Source organism: Mauremys reevesii, linkage group 1 (assembly GCF_016161935.1).
Source record: "Mauremys reevesii isolate NIE-2019 linkage group 1, ASM1616193v1, whole genome shotgun sequence".
In the NCBI taxonomy this organism is placed as follows: Eukaryota; Metazoa; Chordata; order Testudines; family Geoemydidae; genus Mauremys; species Mauremys reevesii.
Genome location: NC_052623.1, coordinates 304,023,874 through 304,050,326, shown reverse-complemented (window position 1 = coordinate 304,050,326; position 26,453 = coordinate 304,023,874). Strand labels below are relative to the sequence as shown.

General features: G+C 37.1%; 1 protein-coding gene across 2 annotated transcripts in view; it reads right to left on the bottom strand.

The window, feature by feature from the left end:
• Nucleotides 1-26,453, bottom strand: part of SCAF11 (SR-related CTD associated factor 11) — a 64,929-nt gene that overhangs the window by 21,078 nt on the left and 17,398 nt on the right. For both annotated transcript variants that reach the window (XM_039504900.1, XM_039504892.1), the window contains exons 2-10: nucleotides 25,895-25,949; nucleotides 21,316-21,396; nucleotides 18,533-18,693; nucleotides 13,489-13,566; nucleotides 11,921-12,018; nucleotides 10,217-10,281; nucleotides 7,660-7,715; nucleotides 2,874-2,971; nucleotides 1,563-1,652 (exon numbers count right to left, since the gene is read on the bottom strand). In XM_039504900.1, the coding sequence (XP_039360834.1) occupies nucleotides 1,563-1,652; nucleotides 2,874-2,971; nucleotides 7,660-7,715; nucleotides 10,217-10,281; nucleotides 11,921-12,018; nucleotides 13,489-13,566; nucleotides 18,533-18,693; nucleotides 21,316-21,376 (707 nt within the window). In that variant the 5' untranslated portion in view covers nucleotides 21,377-21,396; nucleotides 25,895-25,949. The remainder of the gene's footprint in view (nucleotides 1-1,562; nucleotides 1,653-2,873; nucleotides 2,972-7,659; nucleotides 7,716-10,216; nucleotides 10,282-11,920; nucleotides 12,019-13,488; nucleotides 13,567-18,532; nucleotides 18,694-21,315; nucleotides 21,397-25,894; nucleotides 25,950-26,453) is intronic.

Genomic DNA, 26,453 nt, shown 5'->3' with positions numbered 1-26,453 from the left:
TTGTGATATGCAAACAAAATGGCCTTCTACATAGAAAATAAGTGATTTAAAAAATGATTGATGTATTTTGCCCTGAGTTTACATCTCCGGACAGACTAATTCTTAAGTATAGCACTAAAAGTTGCAAGAGAAAAAATACAGGAGAAAAAAGAGAAACTATAATAAACACTGACATTAATGCAAGATATTGAGTCAGTTCTTGTGTCTGATTAACAGTTATACACATCTGTTGAGGTATTTAATTTTATTCTTAATTATGTTGATTCTATGTTTTTAATTTAAACAGCAGAAAAGTGTGTTCAAACTGCTGATTATGTATGTCAGCTAAGCACAATGAAGAAAGTTTAAGAAAACTCTCCCATTTGCTCAGAAAACAAAAAAAAAGGAAGATATGAGAGAACTCCTCCGATGCAATTATTTTGAAAATGTATGATGAATGTGTGTTCAGCACTGTCTCGTTGATAATGTAGTAACACTTACCACACTCCTAAAACACATCTGAAGTCCAAAAATAAGACTTCTGCAACAACTATCACCTTATTTGGCTGTTAGAAAATGAAAGACTGATGCTCCATCTTCCCATTTGCAATCACATTCAGTTGAGCTCTCAGGAAAATTGTATCTCTACCTTTGCACTGAATTACCAAGGGTGTGTAAAATTCGATCACAGTCCTCTATTGCTCAATGCAAAAAAACCAAGCATGCTCGAAAGAATCTACAGAAAGACACTAAACTTACAAATGCAATTGAAGGAAATTTTGGAGGGATTTGACAGATGAGCTGATGGCATTATTGGCACAGTCTCAGTGAAATCTGGCTTGATCTAATTAAGAAATGGAATCACACAAGAACAAAACTGAGGAACTATTCAAGCAGCTATTCAAGGCAGCTTTCCATTACACAGCCAGTATAACTGATCTCAAATTTAAAAGGTTATAGGCTGAGACTATGAAAACTAAAAATAAACTGAAATAGTATGTGCTTCGTGTTTCATTTGCTAAAACCGTCAAGGTCCATCCATTCCCACTCCCCACCCCTCCATTTTTTATCTTGGATGAAAAATGTGGATTTTTTTCCTCCCCGGGTTGAAGAAAGTCTCAACCAACCATGGGAGAGGGTAAGACTAACTGGTTTAAAGTTGAGGTTTAAGTCTTGAGATTTAATAGTCTGCATTTAATCAGAAGAATATTCTAAAAATATGTTTAATATGTGCATGTTACCAACACTGACAATCCCTGAATCATGCAAAATTAAATTAGACCCATATGTATGAAAAATGGCACATGTAGGCTCACAGATCAGCGCACAGCGAGGTTATCACACTGATGCACATGAAAAGCAAGTACCAGGATGTACAATAAAAAGTCTCAATGTACATAAAAGTAGCAAGTAACAAACTGTGAAAATGTAGACAATTATGATCTGAAAACAGATTTTAGTTTTATGTTTATGGTATTCTATCTAAAAAACAATTGAATAATGTGATTTCAAACCTGAGTTTCCATTTAAACTTTTATCCACTTAAAACCATTGAACACTTTGGATAGGAAACATCTCTTTACCTTTGAACTCTAGCTAACACAGAGGATGATGACAATTCCAGTTCTCGTCTCTTCTGTCTGATCACTGTATGGATTTCTGTAAGTTCTGTACTGAAAGATAAATTTCAGAACTTTTTAAAAAAAAAGTTTGCATTATGCCAGTCTTGGATATTATGCATGTCAGTAACTGATACAAGCAAATTTATTAGAAGTCAATTATTCCTAAATTAGTTTAAAAATATTTCTAAACACTTTAAGTTTCAAGATTTATTCATGCCCACCCACCTGAACGTGCAACTGAGTCAGACTGTCCCAGAGCTACACGTTAAGCTATGATACTAAGAAAAGGTGGGAATTACTAAGGTGACAGCAGAACACAGTATCTGACATCTTTTGACTGGGTCATAAATAGAGACACAGATTTGGGAAGTGATGTGTTGGATTACATCTCATAAGGTCATGAAGGAATTGAGTATGGAACTTTAAATTCATGAACTCCTCTAGAGAAGAGTTTCAGCATTCATCAATCCTCTAGAAGACTCCCAAATATACAGCCCGAGGAAAAGGTCTGTGATGAGATTAAAGAGTGAAGAAACTGGGTTGCCCTGCTGACATTTAGTATTGGTAGTGTATATGGGACAAGTGTGGAGGAACTGCATTTCTTAAGTTATACAGTACTAAATATGATATATAATTTCTCCGTTTTATTATCCAACTAGTGTTTAAGGTTTTCTTTATTTTTCTCTTTCTTTAGACATTTTGTATGCATCATGAGTTCCCAAAACTCTCTCTTATCATGACCACCCACCTGAACAACCCCAAAATATTTGTGATCTCATACTTTATTGACTTTAAAAGTACTGGGCCATTTAGCAAAAGCTGGTTCAGGGAGATGGAAAAGTACTCCTCTCTGTGCCAAGTAAGATCAAAAACAGAAGATTCTCTCTGCTGTATGAGCAACCTAATTTTTTTTTTAAAACTCTGCCCCTGCTCTGAATAGTGTTCTCTCATTATTCTGAGAGTCAACTAATAACGGTCTTACCTAATTCAGCAAAGCAATCAAGCAAGTGCTTAAAGTTAAGCATGTGGTTAAATCCTATTCAAGCCAGTGAGACTTAAGCATGTACATGCTTTGGTGAATAGGGATGGATTGTTGAACTGAGGTCTCTATTTCCAATATCAGATTTTAAAGGAAAAATGCAGGCTTTTGTTTAGCAAAGAGCATAAGACAATTACATGCATTTGGGGGTAATAAAATATAAATGAAAGCATCACTTAACTATAATTACTGCATCTACAATGTAAAACTTACATGTGTTAGCAAATACTCACCAGTCATTTCTATAGCTGGAGAAGGATTCTCCACTGGAAGGAGATCTACTGCAGAAATGATTTCTGAAGCACTCATTGGAGCAGGTCTGTCTTCTGGGCTACAAAAGAAAATTGTAAATGAAAGAGAGCCAATACTAAATCTTCCGCATCTTTAGTGCTTAATACATGACTGTCCATAGACTTTAAAATTACACTGGAAAGATTTCCTTCAGATGCATATTACAGAAGCTTTATAGTTAAACCTGTTTTGAGATGTGCGGTTAATGCAGGACTAAAACTTCTATACTCAAATGTCTGAATTCAATCTCCAAGTTTTATACATATGCTCTTCATTGGCCAATTTAATTTTTCGTAGTCAGATTTTCTTTAGCGTTGGTACAGGAAACATTTAAAAATTAGATCTTTTTTAATTTTTTCTGGTCTCATGGTTTTTCCTAACTCCTCTAGCTAATGAGCCACAGTACCAACAAACAGCTAAACTCACACACAGGGACATCTTCAAAAGAGTTCAGAAAGATGACAGGTTTCAAACTTCATGGGTTTAAGAAAGCTTAAGTTATGGATGATCACATTCATCATCTTTGCTAGAAAAAGTCAATGTACAAGTCAAATTCAGCTAGTTCCTTCCTCCAATGTGGTCAGCCTGCCTAGAGTCACCAGATCTACCTAGCAGAGACCCTAAAGACGCAGTTGGGCAGCATGGAGGACTGTAGATAGGTAGGGACAGATGCGGTCTGTGGGGCATACAGAATTGTGCACATCTGCAGCGGGGCAGGGGAGAAGAGGCTTTATAAAGGGGCAGAAGCAGCAGCTTTCAGAGCCATCTGGGACCCCCAGCAAACCAGGCAACAGCACCATGGACAGGAGCATACAAGGAAGGAAGCAGAGAGGGGAATGGATTTTGCAAGGGATGGGGGCAGAATAGGTGTCTATGTTCCTGAGAAGAAGTATTTTTATGTTTGGGGAGAACAGGACACGGGGAATGAGTTGAGGATGAGACTTTTCAGAGAAGTCTAGAGTTGGGGAGAGCCCCAAGTCTGTGCACTCTCAGTGATTTTGTTGGAAATGCAGTGAGCTGAGGCACAAAGACATTAAATTCCTCTGAATTGCATCTGAATGCAAAAAACTAACTCCAACCTCACATTTCCCCATGGACAACCACCACGTACACTTATTAATTGCTCATATCACCACAGAAAATGTTACACTGTTGTTGAGGATCGGGTTTTGTATTAGAGTACAATCTAGAGGAATGTTGTGCATTCATTGTGTGGCTGAGTAAGTTAGAAGCATCAAGAACCATCTTGTGGAGGTGCAGAGTCTGTCAGTGATTGCATAATGTCATGTGTGGTGTTACAGCATGTTCAATCGGGTTGCCAAAATTTGAGATGTCCTTTCTCTTCAGTGATTGTGATAATGAATTTTGCACATAAGCAGCCTGAATGTAAATTCTATGTAGTTTTTGGATGCTGGGATAACTAAATCCACTAAGGTCCTTAGTACATACTTAGTTTTCCTATTGTCCATAAATTGCCTATTGCATTTTTGATGCTAGATAATAAATATCACCAGTACATAAAAAAATTAAATGTATCATAACTGTGGTAGTTTGCTTTTGAAATTGTGTTTTTAAATTTTTTTTTTTTAAAGTCAGGGAGACATGATACAAATCAGCAGTTGATTGCAGAGTTTATAGGTAAGTTCATGCTACAGTACATGAACATAAAAATGTATTTTTTGCAAATATTTCTCATAACTTTAGTAAAAATGAACCATAAAAGTTTATCTACAATTGCTTACAAGAAAGGGTCTCAGTAATAACAGCAACAGGAGGCAGATATCAGAGTTCTTATTCCTATGAATAACCCAACAATGCAGGAGCCTCCAATATTGCAGTTTATAAAATGCACACCAGATTAAAAATTGAATAATCAATAGGGTTGTCAAGTGATTAAAAAAATTAATCGCGCTGTTAAATATTAATAGAATATCATTTAAATATTTGATGTTTTCTATATTTTCAAATATATTGATTTCAATTATAAAACATAATAAAGTGTACAGAGCTCACTTTATATTTACTTTTAGATTACAAATATTTGCACTGTAAAAAACAAAAGAAATAGTATTTCAATTCACCTCCTACAAGTACTGTAGTGCAATCTCTTTATCATGAAAATTGATCTTACAAATGTAGAATTATATAAAAAGAACAATTGCACTCAAAAATAAAATAATATAAAACTTTAGAGTCTACTTGTTCAGCCAATCACTCAGACAAACAAGTTTGTTTACATTTGCAGGAGATAATGCTGCCCACTTCTTGTTTACAATGTTGAAAGTGAGAACAAGCGTTCGCATGGCACTGTTGTAGCCAGTATCACAAGATATTTACGTGCCAGATGCACTAAACATTCATATGTCCCTTCATGCTTCAACCACCATTCCATTACAGTACAAATATTTGTAATAAAAAATAATATAAAGTGAGCACTGTACATGTTGTATTCTGTGTTGTAATTGAAATCAATATATTTTAAAATGTAGAAAAACATCCACAAATATTTAAAATAAATTTCAATTGGTATTCTATTATTGTTTAACAGTATGATTAAAAGTGCAATTAATTCTTTTTGAGTTAATCACGTGAGTTAATTGTAATTAATTGACAGCCCTAAGAATCAATATTCCTTTCTTGCTGGGACAAAGAGTAAAGATGTCATGTTTCAAACATTCTGAAAACTACAAAGTGACGCTGTTGTTCACAATGCAAAAAAAATTCCTGAAGTTTAATGTATGACCACTGACTATGACATTTTTTCATGTCTATTTGGTGTTCATTATTAGAGCTGTTCGAACAAGATTATGTGTTTGAAGCAAAACTAAATGTTTTGTTTCAATTTCAAGTATATATATTTTTTTTAAATAAGAGGAAAATTCAAAATCAGGTCACTTCCTTGTATAGTAACTGCAGTTCTTTGAGACACGTGGTCCATACCTGCATTTTACTGTGGCTACATGTGATAAGACTGGAAGATTTTTGCTAGCAGTATCTGTTGGTTTGTGACTACACTCCTTGTGCTCTGAACTGAGAGTAGAAGGAGTGGTGTGGATTGGCTGCCTCTCCTCTACTGCAAATCATGTATCAAGAATCTGAAGCAGAGGGGAAGGAGGGCAGGTAGTGGAATACAGACATGGAACACACATCTCAAAGAACTCCAGTTACCATACAAGGTAAGAACCTCTTTCTTCAACTTCCTATGTGTATTCCACTATGGGTGACTGAGACAGTACTCACTGAGGAGGAAGGTGTGAGAACCTGTGCAGTACTGATGACTGAAGGACTGTCAAACCAAAGGATGCATTTGCTATGGAAACTTGCACTAGGACATAATGTCTTGCAAAGGTATAGCTAGCATCCCTAGTCTCAATGGCTTACCATCTTTTCACTCTTTCCATATAGTTAAATAGCCTTGAGAACTAGCTATATTTAAAGTAAATAGGTGCTGTATGTAAACAACAAATTTTGTTTTGGATAGTTCTGAACTCTGTATCTCTTCCACTGATATTAATAGGAGTCTTTTTTCTATTGATTTCTGCTGCAGAAAGACTGGGTACCTTATGTATGTGGCATATTGCCTTCTATTAACAGGTTTCAGCTTCAACGATTAAGATTATTCCAAAAATGGCATAATAAACAGCACTGGAACTGGACACCCTGAGTATTCATCCATCCCAGAGCCAGATTAAGTGACTGATCTGACATCAAAGGCTTTTTTCCCCTGACTTCAGATGCTTCTAAGTGCATGAATGATAACTTCGTATCTACTTGGGAATGAGACCCCAACAAACAGATCAAAAGACCTGGCTTGTGGGGCTATCACAGGAAGAGGAAGCGTGGAACTACTTTTGGGCTCCAAGAGGTAAAGGCCCAATTCAAGAAACAAATGATCCAAAAAACAAATATCAAGGCCCACCAGACACTAGACACGTGGATCTTACACCAGGAAAACTGGGGCCATGAAACCTAAACTATGAATGATACATTTTTTAAATAGTTCTAAGTTTCTGTAACTGTCTAATGTAACTAACAGCAAATAAAGAATTCTTAGGCAAAATCCAAGAAAAACTCTGGGCACAGAGTGAAGGTCTCTATGATTACAGCTAGCTATGAAAAGGAAGAAACTGTCTGGAGACTTCATGGCTTCTTGTAACCTTGGCTCTGAACCTTTGGTGTAACATTAAATTATACAAAGAAAGCAAAAGAACTGGAAGATGCTAATTGGTTATCTTCAGATAATCCCATAAAAATGGTTTTTTTCTAAATCTGAATGTTCATTTGCATAGCAAATTATTTGGTTAAGTACACCTGCTGATTCAGGCATTCCTCTCTCTGTGACTTGTATATTTTAATTTCTTTGCCTAGGAGCTTGGGGGTGATGCCTCAAGTTGGTGAGCACTCCAGCTGCCACAATCTAAGACTTGGAACTATATTGCAACTCACTTTTAGGTAATTGCAGGGTACCCTTGTGACATTTTAGTACAAGAGAACAAAATGTACCAGTACAAAACTGTATTGCAGGTAGACTGTCAAAGGAAAAAGTTCACATAACCAGTATTACTTAAATCACTTGCTATTTTTTTTTTAAAATAACTACAGATATGCAGTATTTTAGACAAAACAGACTAGTTAACTTTCAAAGTAATTTACAACATAAAAAAACTTGTCACTTTCACTTCCTAGTTAGTTTCAACCAAGATATTTCCTCCAGTTATTTGAACAAACCTTGTTTATCTTCACAGATGCAGTTTCCTTATTTCTTTCATCATCTGAAATACCACCTGTACAAAATTAAGATGACACACTTTGGTCTCAATTTTAACACATTTTGCTCTTTTTTAATTATACATGTAAGAGCATTAATGCAACAGCAATATTGTATGCACTCTTAAGTGAGACTCTCAAAATACTTTTTTTTACTGTTACAGGCAAGAGCCAAGAAGTAATTTATGGAGAATAACCAGTAAAAACTGTTGAGAATTGATTTGAGAGGAAATTGCTTCTAGCGCATATAAGAATGGAAAAATGAAATATTGAGTAGCCCATTAATGTACGTAACTCATAACATACAATCTCATCGAGAGAGAGAGAGAGAGAGGCTGATCAAACTAGTTTAGGTTGTGATATATACTTTTCCACAAAGAATTTCTCAGCAGTCAATTCGAGAGATGCTAATAGAACTAAATTTATGGATTCCAGATTACCAAAGTTATCGAGTTTTTATTTAGAAACTAAATAGATTATTAAAAGCAATTCTTAAACTTGTCCATGGACCAACTGCTTGTAGACCACAGAGATCGAGCTAGTCAAAGTAATAGCTCTCCTTATTTCCAACCACTAAACTACCTTAACAGATAGTGAAAAATACACCACCACTTTCCTAATATGACAGTAATAGAAATAATAAAATAAAATAAATACTTAGCAATTGCTATACCTGCCACCAGGATGAGATGCAATAGTGAATGGGAGGAGAGATGATACAAAATTGGGAATAAGAGAGAAAGGGATCCATTACACAATATTTCTTCTATTTAGTTACGGCCAACACTATGAAAGGATTTGTGAACTCATGGATTATTGAAAAAAGTGACAATATTGTCAAGATACAAGGCTAATTTCACAAAATGTACAACTTCCATTAATTGCACTTGGAGTTCTGAGGTTCTGAAGAGCCACAAAAATGATTCAAAGGCTGGAGAAAATCCCTTACAATGAGAGGCTTACATAGATAAATGTGTTTAGTTTATCAAAAAGAAAATTGAGAGCCGATTTGATCAGTGTATAAATACTTCCATGAGAAGATATTACTTTAATCTAGTGGAGAAAGACATAACAAGCACCAGTGCTGGAAGTGGAAGCTGGACAAATTCTAACAGGAAATAAGGCACACTCTTTTAACAGTGAGCATGGTTAAACACTGGAACAAACTGCCAAGGGAAGTAGTGGATTCTACAACTCTTGATGTCTTCTAATCAAGATGGGATGCCTTTTTGGAAGGTATGTTTTTAATTAAACAAGTTACTGGGCTCAGTATAAGATAACTGGGTGAAATGTAACGGCCTGTGATATACAGGAGGTCACAGCAGATGATTTAAGGGCCCCTTCTGCTTGAAGTTCTATGAAGGTCCATAAAGCCTGCATTTCACCACCAGATAAAAAAGAATGTTTTCCAATCACTCCAAGAGAAAATCTAAGGGTATACCTACACTGCAATAGAAGACCCATGGCACAGCTGCGGCTGGCCCGGGTCAGCTGACTTGGGCTTGTGGGACTACAATCTGCAGGTTAGATGCTTGGGCTTGGACTGGATCCTGGGCTCTGAGACCTCCCCACTTTATGGACTCAAAGCCCAGACTTCAGCCTAAGCCCGAACATCTGACCTGCAGTTTGTAGCCCCACAGCCCGAGGCCCATGAGCCTGAGTCAATTAACCTGGGCTCTGAGACTCAGTGCTAAGGTGTTTGGTTTTTTTTGCAATGCAGATGTACTGTAACAGATTAACTTCAATATCCCAAGCCAATTTTAACTGTTATATTTTATTAATAGCTATAAATAGTATCAACAAAGAAAATGTCATCTTGCAATTTTGTCTCTACATTATATCAGATTAAAATGGCTACTGTCAAGTAAAGGAAACTTTTTAAAATAACTGTTGTAGCACCTTAGATTAATAATTTTTAAAAATCACTTTAATACTGTTTAATTTCTAAGCTATCTAATAATGGCCTTTTCCCAAGCAGGCTACAATTTCCAAGATTTGGCTGAATTTTGTGAACTACAAAGCTCTTAAAAAGAGCGATGCTGATACTATTAACTAGAGAAAGGGTCTCTGAAAATGTCCCCCCCAAAATACTGCTAAAGCAACTCAGTACTGAACTGCTATAACCTAGCTGTGGGCTTCCTGTTAGCAGAGACTGCCAACGTGTTGAATTCTGATAAACTGTGCAGTGGTTTCACGATGCAGAACACCACCTGGTAGGTTGAACCAAATCCATTTCACTTGTGATATATGCCAGTTTCATTATGATTAAAAAGAAAGCTTTCATATTAACTTTGCATGGTATAGCGTATATATACTTCTACCATAAACAAGTTTTCCCTTTACATCCAAATTCTGAGCAATAGAAAGATGGGTTCCATTTGTAAATGTAAGTGATACAAGATTGATAGAATCTTAAAAGAATTATGAAAATGAAGGAAAGGAAATAATCACAGAATATGGGGATGAGATCCATGTGGCTCTAACAACAACAACAAGAGGGAAAAAAATATCAACTCACTGTAGTTCTTCAAATCTTTACAGAGTTTTTCTATTAATGGTCCTTTGTCAGCACATGCATCCCTTCTGTAATATTAATGAATAGTTATTTGCAATAGCACCTATGGTTTCTACTGCACTAAACACACACCATCAATGCCCTAAAGAGCTTTAAAACTTTGGTAAGTGTAAAGCACTTGGATTGCTAAGGATCAGACTGCAGGATCAGAGCCAAGATTTGCAACTTCACATCATCTGCAATGCAAAAATCTTGCATTAACTGGCCCTGTTTCAAGCAATTAGTTTTATAATTGTAGAGAATCAAAACTCTCACTATATTATCAATTCCCAGATCAATCGGAGAACCAGTGAGAAAAAATATAATGGGTATAAAGACTACTTTATTTGTTACCATTTTTCAAAGACCACCAAGTGAAGATCTTGCATGTTTTTAATTTTCAGCAAAACCTTTGCAGTTAATCATAGACTTTAATCTTTTAATATAGTTTTAGAAATTTACAATTTAAAAAGGGAATTTAAAATTTTATTCAAGAAAATAGATCAACGCTGGTTTACAAATAAAGTAGTTTATTTTAAGAATCCAGTATACAGCTCTCGGTGAATTTGCTTACTGTATTTTGGCACATAAAATTTTAATTTTTAGATTTGCATGCTTGCATATAGGAGAAACAGCTGCTAATTGTTTTCTGAGCTACCGTAAGTTCTGGAATCATAACTCAGTTGAAATAAGAAGCAACAAAGTCAGCAAAGTATTATTGTGGCTCCTTCACTGTTCTATTCATAGATTAATTGATAGTCAGTTTATTTTACTGTTGAATAAGCTCATGTAGACGTGGAAGTAAAGCGCCACACCACCAAACTGGTGCTTATGTCAATGGTGCAGAGGCTCTAAAATATACCAAAAATTTAATAGGACACTAGCATCCCTTCCTCCATATGGATCAGTAAAAACTAATGACTTTTTTTTTTAAAGCAATGCCATATGCACCAGTTTTAACCATGATCAGGTTTCTTTCAGAGTATAAACAGACAACTTATGTTCATCTGACTGTATTGCCAGAGATCCCATTAGCAAAGTAATGGAGGAGAAGTGCTTTCATTTTGGTGGCAATTGCTTTTCCCCATAAGGGGCCATATCCATTATACGTCTAAAGTTAATATTTTCAAAGCAGCGTAGGTGATTTAGCCATACATCCCCTCCATTAATTTTAATGGAAGATGTGTTAAATCCCCAGCCTGGTTTGAAAATATCAACCTATGATTTTTCGAATGTGTAAATTCATATGTTCTCTTACAAGTCATTTCATAGGTTGTATTAAAAGGAGAATCATGAAAATATTTTAGATTTAATTTCATTGCAATCTACCCATATTTCTTTAGTGCCTTGATAAAGTTACTTAGAAAAAAGGCATACATGCATGCAGTTAGCTGCCTTTCTGAAGAACCTCCCAGCCCAGGTTTCAATGGTTAACAGCAAATGTTGACTCTTAACCCTTTATCCAATATTTACTACAATCAAGCAGACACGACATCAGTGTCAAATTTATATACCACTTACGGGAGAATGGGACATTTGGATCTCCATATCTAAACTTATTAAAATTGGAAAACATGCTCAAAACTATCTCCAATCTGTAAATTTGACAGCCATATTTATATTCAGGATTCATATATTACCACATATTATACTCAGAGCACCACCAACCTCATAAAGATTTTTGTATTCATGTGGTAATATTTTTCCTTATTGCAGCAGCAGTTTTCTTTTTCTCCCTTCTCCCTTAGTTGAATCTTCTCCTGAACCTGCAATAAAAAAATAAAGTCAGTCTTAGAACTAGAGTGCACCGTATAATGCATAAAAAAATATTATTTGAAAACTAAAGCATGAGGACTTATTTATTCCTGAATATTACAAGCTATACCAGGAAAGTATGAAACTTCCTTAAGAGATAGCTATTTGGATCCCAAAATGTACAGGTCCTGTCAGGTATTTTTACAAATCTTAATTTGATATGCAAGGTCTTACTGGCCTTATCAATCATGCATTTAAATTCTGCAAGATCAAAGTGGTTACATAATCTATCAAGATTCTGATTTTCATAGCAAGTAATTCCATTATTACCCACCCAACTTTGTAAAAAAAACCCAGCATTATGTACTACTTCCCAACCAGGAAGAGGTACTTACTGTAACTATGGTTCTTTGAGATGTGATGCAGACATGTAACACACTTAGGTGTGTGCACATCCAGCGCACCAGAACCAGAGATTGTGCCTTCAGTTCCTTTGCACCAAACCCCCATATAAGGCGACTCTGATGCAGAGGCAATGGAGGGTGGGTAGTGGAAGACATGTCTACATCACATCTTGTAGAACCAGTTACAGTAAGTAACCATTTCTTCTCCTTTGAGTAGCTGCAGATGTGTATTCGACTTAGGTGACTTGCAAGCAGTACCCCTCTGCCAGGAGGTGGGACTATGAGTCTATTGAAGTAGTACCGCCCTTTCTAAGTTTGTGTCTACTCTGGAAGATGCGGCAATAGTATAATAGTCTGTAAACATACGTATGGACAACCACATTACTGCCCTGCAAATGTCCAATATGGAACTGTCATTGAGGAATTGTATTGACATTGCTTACGCTCTTGTTGAATGAGCTTGCATCTGCTGAGGAAAACTTTGGTAGTTTTTCAGGTAGCTAGAAAAAAATATATACTCTCTGAAAAACTACCACTCTCTGTGTGTGAGCCACCACAACAGCTGTATACAGCTGAGCCTTTCACAGTTAGTCAATAAACTTAAACATCTGGTTGCAGCAAAGCTTCTTGATTCTTGAAATTAATTTCAACTTTTACTGGTGACTGTATAGAACAGCAAAACCTGTACATACAAGCAGCACTTTTTCTAAGCAAGGATAATTTACATGCAAATTTATGCAAGGTTAGCTTATAACAACACTTAAGTATTTACTTTTTTAAGTAAAGATAAGATGCAAGGAAAATGCCTATTTTGGGGGATACAAGGAGGGTTTCAAAGGATCCATATGAGATCCAAACACAAGTAGAGCGTTGTGACTCTACATCACTGTAAAAGTTTGCTAAGAAAAAAAAAAGTATTTTTGTTCAACAACTTAAATGTTATCAAATATTCAATATAGTTGGTAAAAATGAAGTGTACTTAATTAGTGAGTCCTAGTAATTTATGAACAACAGGCTTCAGAATGGCCTACAAGTTCCTATAACTGAAATGTATCTGAAAAAGAATTTTGGACTTACCTTTATATGGTATTTTAATGCACCAAGCTGATACACTGTTTGAAAAGGTTTGCGATCAATCGGACATGAAGACATAATCTGAAAGAAGATTTTTCATCTATTATGATTTACTCTAAATTAGAAAAAAATCTCTATTTTCTAGACTTTTAATTCATTTAATTATCCTGGGCTGCTTAGCAGAAATCTCTCACCCTCCACTAGCTACTCAGCCATTAATAGCTTCTCACTGGAAAAAGAAAAATAGTCCAGCCATAGAGGATTGGATCCAATAAATATGGGAAGTTGTTTTGGAAAAATTAACACACTAATTATGTACCCAGAAAAATAGACAGAGGGCAAATGGATACTATGATATTTAGTTATCTTTTATTCAGTACTCAAACAAAGTACGTTCACCTGTAAAATAACCCAGCACACTTGTTCAAATTTTAAAAAATTAAAAATATTTGATAAACATGCCTATTCTGTTCAATGCCCAGAGATTTCACTCAATTTAATAAGATCGCTAGAAACACGTCTTAGGTGTAAGGAGGCTCACTCTGTAATATGGTAACACTTTGTTAAAGAAAGATCTGATGACTATATTCTTATATGATGTGTGTCTAAACAAAAGCTCACTGAGACACTAATTATTGTGTGCAGTGTAGTTGTAGCCATGCTGATCCCAGAATATTGGAGACACAAGGCGAGTAAGTTAATATTTTTTTATTGGACCAACTTCTGTTTGTGTGAGACAAGCTTTCGAGCCACACCTGAAGAAGAGCACTGTGTGGCTCAAAAGCTTATCTCTCTCACCAATAGAAGTTGGATAAATAAAAGATACTACCTCACCTACCTTGTTCCTCTAATACTGATTATTGTTTTGTTTCTGATATTTACATGGCAAGGATATGTAAACCTGTTAAATTCCCTAAACAAAGTACAAAAACAAAAATGAAAGTAATCTGCTTGAAACATGCAGTGTTACAACTTGCTCATATTAATTGATTTGCATTTATTACCCTAGTAAGATTTAACCAACCATCATAAAATACACGTAGATATATTTATAGTGAAAACAATAATACATTTATTACCAATGATTCAAGAGATGGTGAATAAGGATAATGGAAAGAAAAGGTTATATTTAAAACCAAAATCATGACATTTTCTAGAGACTAAACTTAAATATTAGGTTAACCTGTCTAATGAAGTGAACCTCACTCACAGCCTACGAAAGCTTATGCTCAAATAAATTTGTTAGTCTCTAAAGTGCCACAAGTATTCCTGTTCTTTTTGCGGATACAGACTAACACGGCTGCTACTCTGAAACCAGCCTTTTGAAGACTCTTCAAACCAAAACTGGCCGTGATCCCATTTTCATGAGTGTAAAGGCACTGCACTTTTACTTCCTAGGTGCAGGATGACGGGATGTCTTTTTTGTTCCCAAAATATGCTCCAGTGAACCTTTAAAGGATATCAAGATAAGGTTCTCTTCCCCTGTTGTATTTCTATACCAGTTCATTCCTTTCTGAAATTCTTACAATTCTTCATCTGCATTTAGCTTTGATGGTTGACCAATTGTGAATGAGATAAAACTTAAATTTACATTTTAACAGAGACAGGTAAATAAACAAATTTTGTCTGACAGGAAACCTGCTTCTCCACCTCTGCTGTGATACAGAACATATTTTCAGCAGACATACATAACTCCTTACATAACATCTGTACATACATTTCACAACAATGACCAGTGTGACCCTGGCTTTCATTTAAGCCCACATATGATTTTCTCTGGGGAACCAGAATATACCTACCAGAATCAGAATATTCTTGTAACCCCCTTGGCCAGCTGGCATTCAGGGTTTCTTGGGTTGCAGCATATATACAAAAAGTTCACAGAACTCAATTTTTCTATAATGTGCGACCATGTATTACACAGTTTATGTTCATATAGTGCCTTTCATACCAAAAGGATCCCACAGCTCTTTATAATCACTGTACAAGAGTCACTTTGCCCACTACTAAAAGACAGCCACCTCTGCAGTGGAACTCATCAGCTTTTTTATGGTGCATCATTATGACAATTTAGTATAGGAAATGAAGTTCACAACTAACTGAAATGTAAATGTAATCAACTGTAGTGCTGTTCTCTTGCTGCAGAGAGGAAATGGTTCCTACCACTTCTAGGCATTAGTCTCCCTCTGCCCTTGTTTAATTGGATCTGGCCTCTCACAGACCCCTGCCACTCTCCTCCTTCTGTCTTATTATTTTACCTTACAGCCTCCCTTGTATCACCCCCACCCTCCACATGATACAGCTATCCTCTGTGCTTCTCCATAGATTAAACCCTGGTGGGAGATTGTGTTACTTGCCAAAGTGCTGAAGTAACAATTGCAAAGTGCTCAGTGCCAAATGGAAGAACTTATGCAACGGAACAGAGGATTCTTTAAGATCTTCAGAGACTAGCTTTCTATTTATGCTCCTGATCTAGTAGTGGCGGCTGAAAAGCCCTGGTGTCACCAAAATAAAACAAATAATGGAGGACAAGACCTGACTGGAAATCACAGGGGCATGCAGAATAGATACTAAAGCAGAGTAGGTGCTGAACAGGAGCAATAATTGAAGAGATGTATCTTCTGTGGGAAACCTCTTGCTGACCTCTGTCAGGAGGAAATGAATACAGTGTTCCAGGATGGTAGTTAAGTTCCATAGTGAGGTAAGACTGTCAGATACGAGGATGAATTTTGGTGGGTAGCACCTGACTCTTGCTAGACAGCTAAGATCCAGGAGTAAGAATCCTACAAAACAGCTTCACAAAAGTAGAATTTCTAGGTGAGTAACATTCTCTTATTGCTGTGTACTAGTCTTTTCTCTCCTAGGACACTACTCTAGCCCCACATAATCAGCGCAGAGACTGGGAAGAAATCAGGAAACCTCTCTTTTTAAATTTTCAGTTTTTTAAAAATAACAGCAGAGCTTAACTCTAAAATGTCATTTGTCATTGTGCATATACTAGTGTTTTTAAATTGGTTCCTCTGTAGTAAAAAAAAAATCTGACAGTAGTTCAAGTCATGTTGGGCAATACTTTTTATCCTTAGTTGTTTTTATAGAATATATTGAAAACAGACTCTATTTTGGAAGGTGGGGAAAAAGAGGAGAGTCTTTCAGATTAGAATTTTCAGGTCACTGCTTAGTTTTTTCCCCACCCCATGGATGTAGCTTTGCCTTTAAAATAAACCTAAAACCTTCAGGAACTTGTATACAGTGGTATAAAACTAGTTATTGTACATTTCAAGGAAGATACATTATTGTAATATCTTCTGTATTCCGAACTGGGTGATTTCTCATAACTCATAAATTAAAGTAATTGATAATTATTTATAAATGAACGCTCATACAGAATGATCAAGGTAGGCAAGCAAATACAACTTAGATAATGTTTTCATCCCTCTTAGCCAGAAGGCCGATTAAACTACTTCTTCACCCAAATACAAAAAAAACCCCAAAACTTTAAAACTAACAGTAAATATTTAATACTAATTAATTAGGAAAAGTAGTGACCAAACTATATGACATCATCATACTGCTAGTGGCCACATGTTTAAAATATACTTCTATAAAACCACTGATAAATTTCCCCAGCAATGGCATTTTGGTATCGCCCCACCACACTTGAAGAAATTTAAAATTATATTTATATAATTACATGGGCTGAAGGAATCCCAGATCCCCAGAGGAGAAAGGAACCTTCATAAAGTTATTTATTTGAGGTTTTCCCTCCACTCCCACTTATCTTTAGCCATGATGGAAAAAGCAGACAGGTCCCCTAGGCAGCTAACAAAACTTACAGAGCATACAAGCAAACTGAAAAGGTACATCTTTATCTAGCTTAGCTAATTAGACTGTAAGCTGTTTGAGGCAGAAATCACCTTTTATTCTGCTTTTGTATAGTGCCTAGTACAATGAAAGTCTCAATCCTAATCAGGCCTTGTAGATGATACCTATATACAGCAGAGAATGGCAATGACAGTAAGAAAAGCTATTACAGAGGGGAACAAAAGGGCAGAGATCTTATTTTCTAAAGATATGATTAGTGATCTGGTAAAGCATGCATTTAAACCAAAAATCTCATTTACTCTAGCAAGGAGGACTGTATAGAAGAAAACTCTCATAGGCCTGTATTGTACTGAATGAGAAACTTAATACTAACTCAAAAGGACAATGTTATTTTTACACTAGCAACCCAAGCCAGCAATACACAAAACAAATGATCCACTGCTTTTATGTACTTTCAGCTGAAGCTAGGTTTGACACTCTTGGAAAAATAATAGTTTTGCTGCAGTGGATTCAGTTCTTGAATAAGTGTACACTAGATACAGAACAGAATTAAAAACCCATGGAAAAGAAAGTTAAGGACAGAAGAAAGTTTTCTACTAACTTTAGACAAGCAAACAGAACCTAAAAAAATAATTACTGGTTACAGAGCAGAGAAATTGTGGTTATGATTTTAATATTACATGTCAATTTTTAATATGACCACAATGAAGGATCTGGAGGAAGCAACATTTCTTAATAAATTCCTGGAGAGCAGAATCAAACTAGAGAGTTAGAAAATGGAAGTCCCATTGTGCTAGGTAAGCCCAGAAAGGCTTACAATACAAGATAAAAGAAGTATAAATAATTAGCGGAATGGTATTCAATTGAACAATTTTTATATAATCAGCAATCGCAAATATAAAGTGGAGATTATCCCCATCTACCCCTCAAAATAGCCATAATTAATGGGCAAATTTCTTGTAGGCATCATAAGAGGTGGGAGGTCTTGAGAAAGAAAATGTAATGTATCAGACTATTTGAACAGTGGACAAAGCTGCTTAGCACTATTTATAAACAAATTATTTAAATAATTTTGAAAATTTGAATCCAATTAAAACACAGTCATAGATTTAAGTAAATGGTCAAAGTGATTAGTGACTACTTTACTTGACCAGCTAATCAGTTATTTTTCCCATTAAAGATTTCAGACACACAGAACACACTACATCTTTGTTCTGAAACTTACTTCAGCCCATTTAAGAATACAGGGCATGCAGAAGAAGTGCCTGCAGTTTTCAGGAAAACCAACCTCCTGTTCTAAAAGGCAGTTTAGACAGATCGGGCACCTGTCAGCTTCATCATATAACACAGCAGTAGGACAGGAACAGCTTTCTTCATTCTCTTCACCTGTTATGAACATTGACACTTTCAATTATTGTTCATTTCTGGAACTACATTAGATTTGAATACAACAGTTTGTGTTAAAAATAAGTGTGCTAACTCTTAACTGTACATATTAGCATCTTCCTGATTACAAGTTTAATATCTTGTATTTTTTGTACAAGGTAACAACTCATCTAGTTGTAGTAAAGAGCAGAGTGGCAAGTCAATTATTAATGTTTCAGTTGTTCAGTCCAGCTGTTGACCAAAACAGTGATGTTAAAGGAATTTTAACTTGACTGGAAAAAAACCTGAAGAGCCTGGCAACCACATAATCCTTACCAGTATTTTCCATTCAAAGGAATGGAAGTTAGCTCTACATTTGTTTTAAAAAAATATAAACACAGAGATGATAGGGCTAGATTAGTTCAATAATTTAGCCTATTTTATTTGGAATCAAATGGACACAAATCAGATATTAGGAATGGCAATATAAAAAAAACCTGTAGGAGAACACTTCAATCTCCTTGAACACACAATAGCAGATTTAAAGGTAGCCATCCTGCAGCAAAAAAACTTCAGGACCAGCCTTCAAAGAGAAATTGTTGAGCTTCAGTTCATCTGCAAGTTTGACACCATCAGCTCAGGATTAAACAAAGACTGTGAATGGCTAGCCAACTACAAAAGCAGTTTCTCCGCCCTTGGTGTTCACACCTCAACTACTAGAAGAGGGCCTCATCTTCACTGATTGAACCTACCTCATTATCTCCAGCCTGAGATATATATATATACACATACACACATATATATATATATATATATATACACACATACACATATATATACACACACATATATATACACACACACACGCCTCTAGAAATTTCCACTACATGCATCTGACGAAGTGGGTATTCACCCACGAAAGCTCATGCTACAATACGTCTGTTAGTCTATAAGGTGCCACAGGACTCTTTGCTGCTTTTTTAGTATAAAAGTAGTTCCCTTCTGTCTAAGGGTATGGCTACACTTGCGAGTTGCAGCGCTGGTGGAGGCTTTCCAGCGCTGCAATTAGTAAGTGGCCACACCTGCAGGGCACTTCCAGCGCTGCAACTCCCTGGCTGCAGCGCTGGCCGTACACCTCACTCAGCATGGGGAATAAGGATTGCAGCGCTGGTGCTGCAGCGCTGGTCATCAAGTGTGGCCACACACCAGCACTGTTATTGGCCTCCAGGGTATAAGGGTGTATCCCAGAATGCTTTTAACTAAATTACTCCCTTTGTTTTGTTATGCAGCCTCTCTTTGTTTTGTTGTGAACCTCCGGAGCTGCTCTACCAGAGCTGCTTATCAGCTCCTGTTTGCTGGGATCAATCTGTGAACAATCAAATGAGATCCTCCTCCCTGCGTGATTCACAGGGGTTGAGTGTTTGCTTTGCTTGAGAGAAATGGGGGGAGAGGGCAGAGGGGGGAAAAGTGAGTATGTTGGATGCAGGCCGTTTGCAGTTAACAGTAAGGGGGTGGGGAAATTTTCTGATTTTGCACAGTGTCAGTTCCAAAAATCCACTCTCTCTCCCCCCCCCCCCCGTCCCTGTCACACTGCCCCACACCCCCCTCTTTTGAAAAGCATGTTGCTGCCACTTGAATGCTGGGATAGCTGCCCATAATTCATCACTCCCAACAGCGCTGCAAATGTGGCCACACTGCAGCGCTGGTAGCTGTGAGTGTGGCCACACACCAGCGCTGGCCCTGCACAGCTGGACGACCAGCACTGCAACTACCAGCGCTGCAGATTTGTAAGTGTAGCCATACCCTAAGTCACTCCTCATATGCTTGTGGTGTCTGGCATAATGGGATGAGTTAAGCATGTCTCCGTTCTAATACCTTGTAACTCAACAAAAACATCTATCCTTAACTTTAGCTTTTTTGTACTTTCATTCAAATTAAAATTATTTTTTTCACGACTTCCCCTTGACGTATTAAAATATCTACTGTGCATGTTAAATGCAGCAACATTCTTAATTTTCAAGTCAAACCAAACTGAATTCAATCCATAGTTCATGATAGTCAGAAAGGACTAGTTTCATGACACGTCAACTTTAAAGTTTTCAGACAATATATTAATTCCTTCACTCAAAACAGTGTTTTCATCTTTTCCCACTCACCCATAACTCAAACATAAATGAAGAGATGTTACTCAAGTTTAGGAAAACTACACTGCTATTAAGTTGCAAACACTACTAACCCAGGGCTGGTGGGGTTAAGTTGCAAACACTACTAGCCTGCCTGCAACTGACTGAGAGGTCTGTTTCTGTTTCTAGAACTGTGATCAGGTTAAACATGTTGCTGTAAAGGATTCAGGGACCTTCCCAGGCAGAAGAAAAAACAAACAAACAAAATTTTGCTAACCAGTGTAAATTTACAGATTAAATTCTACAACCTACAATCTACTAATTCAGAGAAAGATCAAATACAAAATCTAAGCACATTGCTTGAACCTGACTACTGACAATAAAACATTTTCATGTTTTCCCTAAAATTTTAATTTCACGTAATTCCAAACATTGTCACTTTATTATAGGACACCACACACAAAAGTTACATTATATATATATATATATATACACACACACACACACACGCATAAATTACCTTCCATGTCTTCATGTTTTTGATCCTCAATATTTGGAATACATTTTTTTTTGTTCTTCATCTCTACTTGGGAAATACAACCTGAAAAATATTGAAGTAACAATTTAGTTTCGCTTAATATAGGTTTACATTCCTATTAAAGAAATTAACCACTATCAACTTTACAAAAGAATTTCCAGTGCTTGCCACTGTTTTATTATATAAATCGGAGAGCAGAGGTATCTGCCAGGGAGAGAAGCAGAATATGGACCATTTAATATGCACATTTTTGTAGCCTGTTTTGATCCCAATGTCTCACTGGACCAGCTCAAGAAGGTGGCTACAGAAATAGTTTAGCTACTGTAAAGCCTAATAAAGAATATTTTTTTAATATCAAAACTAGTATTAATACAACTTTACAGCTGATATTTTATAGGTGAACTACAAAACAATTTTTAATAAAATATCCCCCAAACTTATGTAAGATTCTAAAAGGAAAAGTATTACTTTTTATTAAGAAAAATGTGTTCTTCCTTGAAAGTTTCCTTGATAAGTTGGCCCCTTTACTTCTCATAAGTAGGCTTCTCCATCTCTAGCAAAACTGTAGCAACTATTCTCTGCCATTCCCACCTCAGCAGTTGGGGGCAGGGGAGGGAGGGAACAGCAGGATTTGGAAATCACTTAGATGTATATGGAAGAGTGAGAAGAGATGAAGATGATGCTCCAAGCCTGAAGAATAGACATAGTAGCATGACTACAGTGAGAATTAAGACAGCTTAGGAGGAAGATGTTTTAGCCATGCTGAGTTGAAAGTGTTGTTTTGACGTCCAGAAAGACATGTGAATGAGGCAGGCTGAAATATGAGATTTGAGACAGGTCACAAGTGCAAGTATAGATTTAAGAGTCACCAGCACAGAGGACACAGTTGACACAATCACCCAGAGGGAAAGGTGTCAACTGAAAAAAAGAAGGACTAGAAAGGTCCCTGGGACCTACATCCCATTCACTCAGACTGCACTGATGTGATACCATGTAAGAAACAAACGGCCTGTCCACTGAATCAAGAGCTAGACCTATCCCAGGTCTTCTTAGCTGAGGATGGAAAATAGGTGTCTCTTCCTCTTTATCTTTCTCTCTGTGAAGGGTCTCTCTGTTTAGGTCACAAGGTAATGCCTTGGAAAAGTAACACTTGCTGAGAGTCACTAAGAATTGTGTAGCTGAATCACCCTTTCCTCTTGCTGCATCTTAGACTCCTAAGTCTTAGAGGAAGAGGAGGGTAAACCCCCAGTAAACATCCAAGTTTCCAGGAGAAAGGTTGGAGACATTTTATAGTTTAAAACATGTTTACAATACCCAGGAATGTATTCAATTCATGTCCCATGTGCTTGTTGCCAGGAGACAGATTTAAGAGATTAAGATTGAGAGACAGATTTACTGATGTATCTAGGTATGAAGCCTGCTTGCCTGGAAAGCACGTAGATACAACTGACTAACTCTGGTACCACATAGGAAAAACACTATAAGAGAGAATGAGTGTGGGAGAGGAGGTTACTTACCCTCAGTCTATGGACAGTATGTCTACACTTCAATTAAAAATCCATGGCTGCCATGTGCCAGCTGACTTGTATTCATGAAGCTCAGGCTTCAGGGCTGTTTTACTGCAGTGTACACTTCCAGACTTAAGCTGCATCCTGACCTCCAACCTTGCAGGGTCCTAGAGCCCAGGCTGCAGCCCAAGCTCAGAAGTGTACACTGTAATTAAAACAGCCCTGCCACGGGTGTCTAACTGCAGCATAGGTATACCCTTTCCAAGCCATAGCTCACTTTCCAAGCAGCTGCAGCTGCTCTAAGGCCACTGGCTGTAACATAGTAACCTTCCCTTCTATGAACTCTTCACCACTATCCATGCTCTTTATTACTAAGATTTGATATTTACGTGCGCTTGGATTCCCATTCGCAGCAGTCCCCTTCAACACAGCTAGTAGCTCTTTGTTGAGACGCCTCCTGCTTCCCGGCTACTCTCACATGCTGTTTTACCAATCTTGTGGTGAGAACAGGAAAGTGAGCAGCATTGCTGCTAATGGTCTTGTGTCATGCCATTTAATTGGCTACTTCAGGCCACTATGGGCGTGCCTACACAGGGAAACTGACTGGAATAGCTACTGTGGAATAAACTATTCCAGAACAGCTAGTCTGGAATCTCTATGTGGAAACACTTATTCCAGTGTAAGAGTTTCCATACAGTGATCTCTTCTGGAATAGCTACCGTGCTTTAAATTCACACCCTACCTTATTCCAGAGCAACTTCCTCATGTAGACAAGCCCTAAGTTACTGAATGTCCAGGGTGTGCTTAGAGGGGAGCCTCAGGAGTAGATTTCAAAATAGTAAAGCTATTATGGGAGTAACTTCTGGTTCTCTGGCTCTCAGAAGAGCACACAGGGAGGGGCTTTCTGGATCTAGCATCAACAGTGAACACCACCTTTGCTGCTTTCCATTTGCTGTCAGGACAGAAAGATCATGTGTGAACAGGTGTTTCTAAATACAAAGGAGATATGTCATTAACGTGTTTTTAATCAAGATTTGTGATAGTTACCATTTCCTTTAGCTCCAGATAAATCTAGACTGTTTACTCTACCAGAATGCATAATGTTTCAAACCAGGTTTGAAACAGCCTTTCTATCTAAACCCCTAATTTAATTCTCTTTGTTAAGGTATCTGATGTTGCTCACTCTGGAAGTGAAACCAGACATCTGCAATTTAGATTTTTCAGGACTTCAAGTAGTTGTGTTAAAATAGAACACTTGTTATATTTTTAAACATTGTACTTTTCCCTTTTTGAAATGTACAAGTCTAATCAACACCTCTGAAGCTCCCCTTTGAATGCACAATAACCATGAAATTCAAGGTTATATGGTTCCCACAGCAACTGTACCTAGCCAGCTGTTCACACCGCTCTCATATGGTGCTAAATTTTCATCCCCTTGTATGTAAATGACTGCCTAGGAAGGAGTACTGCAGAAAGAGATATGGGGGTCATAGTGGATCACAAGCTAAATATGGAGTGGGCAGTGTGACACTATTGCAAAATAAGCAAACATCATTCTGGGATGTATTTGCAGGGGTGATGTAAGCAAGACACGAGAAGTAATTTTTCTGCACTACTCCAAGCTGATTAGACCTCAACTGGAGTATTGTGTCCAGTTCTGGGCACCACATTTCAGGAAAGATGTTTGTTTAGTCTGGAGAAGACTGTAAGAGGATATCTACTTAGCATATGTGCAATGTGCCACAGGTGGCACGTGACTAGGATTCATCACTGAATTTGGTCAGCTGGTTGGATCCTTAGCTTCCCCGGCTCAGGCTGGGAACTGACAGGTAGTAACGTGAATACTGATCCATGCCCTCCACTGTTTTCAAGTACATAAAAGGTTGTTACAAGGAGGAGGAAGAAAAATTGTTCTCCTTAACCTCTGAGGCTAGGAGAAGCAGCAATGGGTTTAAATTGCCAGAAGGGCATTTTAGGTTGGACATTGGGAAAAACTTCTTAGCTGTCAGGGAGGTTAAGCCCTGGAATAAATTGCCTAGGGAGGTTGTGGAATCTCCATCATTGGAGATTTTAAAGAGCAGGTTAGACAAACACCTGTCAGGGATGGTCTACTTAGTCCTGCCATGAGTGCAGGGGACTGGACTAGATGACCTCTCGAGGTCCCTTCCAGTCCTATGATTTCTATGATCACTGTACAGCAGATGGATACATGTATAGGACAGGAAGTGCAAAATATTGTAATCATCTGCAAGGGGAGTTTGATATAAGCATATGGAAGTTACCAGAATGGCAATTCAAACAACAGCACCAGGGTAAATGCCCCATCTCTCAAAAAGTGTCTTGAGATCTTTAATGACAAAAGTGGTAATAGCATAAACTCCAGAGAAGCAGCCAAGTTTAGGTTGACAGGCAAACCCCCTGTCAACTTTCAAGCCTCCAAACATGAGTTGCAGTAGCGTTAATCTCTAAGGTCCTCAATTTTGGCAGCCGACCCATAAATTCATGGTTTCCTGTGATTGAAAGCATGCATTTTTTACTGGTGCTTCCTGTCTGATCTGTTCTTATGAACAAGTATTCTGAAGTGTTTTGAGCAGAAACCTTGTCAATGTCAATACACTGTCTAATATAAAGAAGAAAGCATGAACATCATGGAACTGGAGAGATGGACATAACCTATGTAGTAGATTTGTTGGGTTTAATTTTTAATTATTTTTTTTTTAAAAACAGCACTGGTTTTGGAGATTTCCTAGCAGGAAAAAAAAATTACTGAGTTATTCTAAAGAAACTGAACATTTTGATGGAGAAAAGCCACAGGGTTACAGCTAATTCCAACAAGGTTGATACATTTCCGATCTTATTCCCAGTCACAAACTGACCAACATTTTCAACAACAAAACCAACACAAGAGCTGTTTGCTTTTATTTCACTGAAAATAAGAATAAAAAGTTATTTCCTGAAGGAACTTTGAAAGGCTATTTCCCCCCACCTAGTTTTAAAAGGGTACTACAAGGAACAAAGTAGTAACACAGTTAAAGATTTTTAAGGGCACTTACGTTATGTTAGCATCCAAGGAATCTGGAATGTGTTCAACAACTGAGTTTTGATGAACTGTGGAAAACAAAGAATTTTAAGAGCAAATTAAGATTTTTGGAGGCAGGTGGGGGATGAAAGGACTGTTAGAAGATGAAGCACTTCTCTTCCCCAAAACCAAATATCTTCCAAGTAAACAAACTTTGGGAATGTAAACCTTAAGAATATTTTAGTAGCACTTCTCAGAGCTCACTTTATTGCAGTTGTATACCACCTCAGTTTAAGTTCTTATTAGAGAAAATTTGCATTCAAAATGGAGAATATTCATCTGCCCAGTTTCCTCAGTTTCTTGAAAAAAAAAATCCTGATTTTGCATGCAAATTGTGAATGTCCAGTAAGGTTAAGACACATTTCTGAGAAATTTTCTATTTGAGTTTTAATTATAGCAAATTTTGTTGACTGCCTTGTGGATGACACTGCACAATGTATATGCAGCTACAGTCATCCAGGTGTTGACATGGAATATTCAAAAATGAAATGAGTGTTTGCAAAAAGAGTAGCAGCAAAGATGACACTACGTAA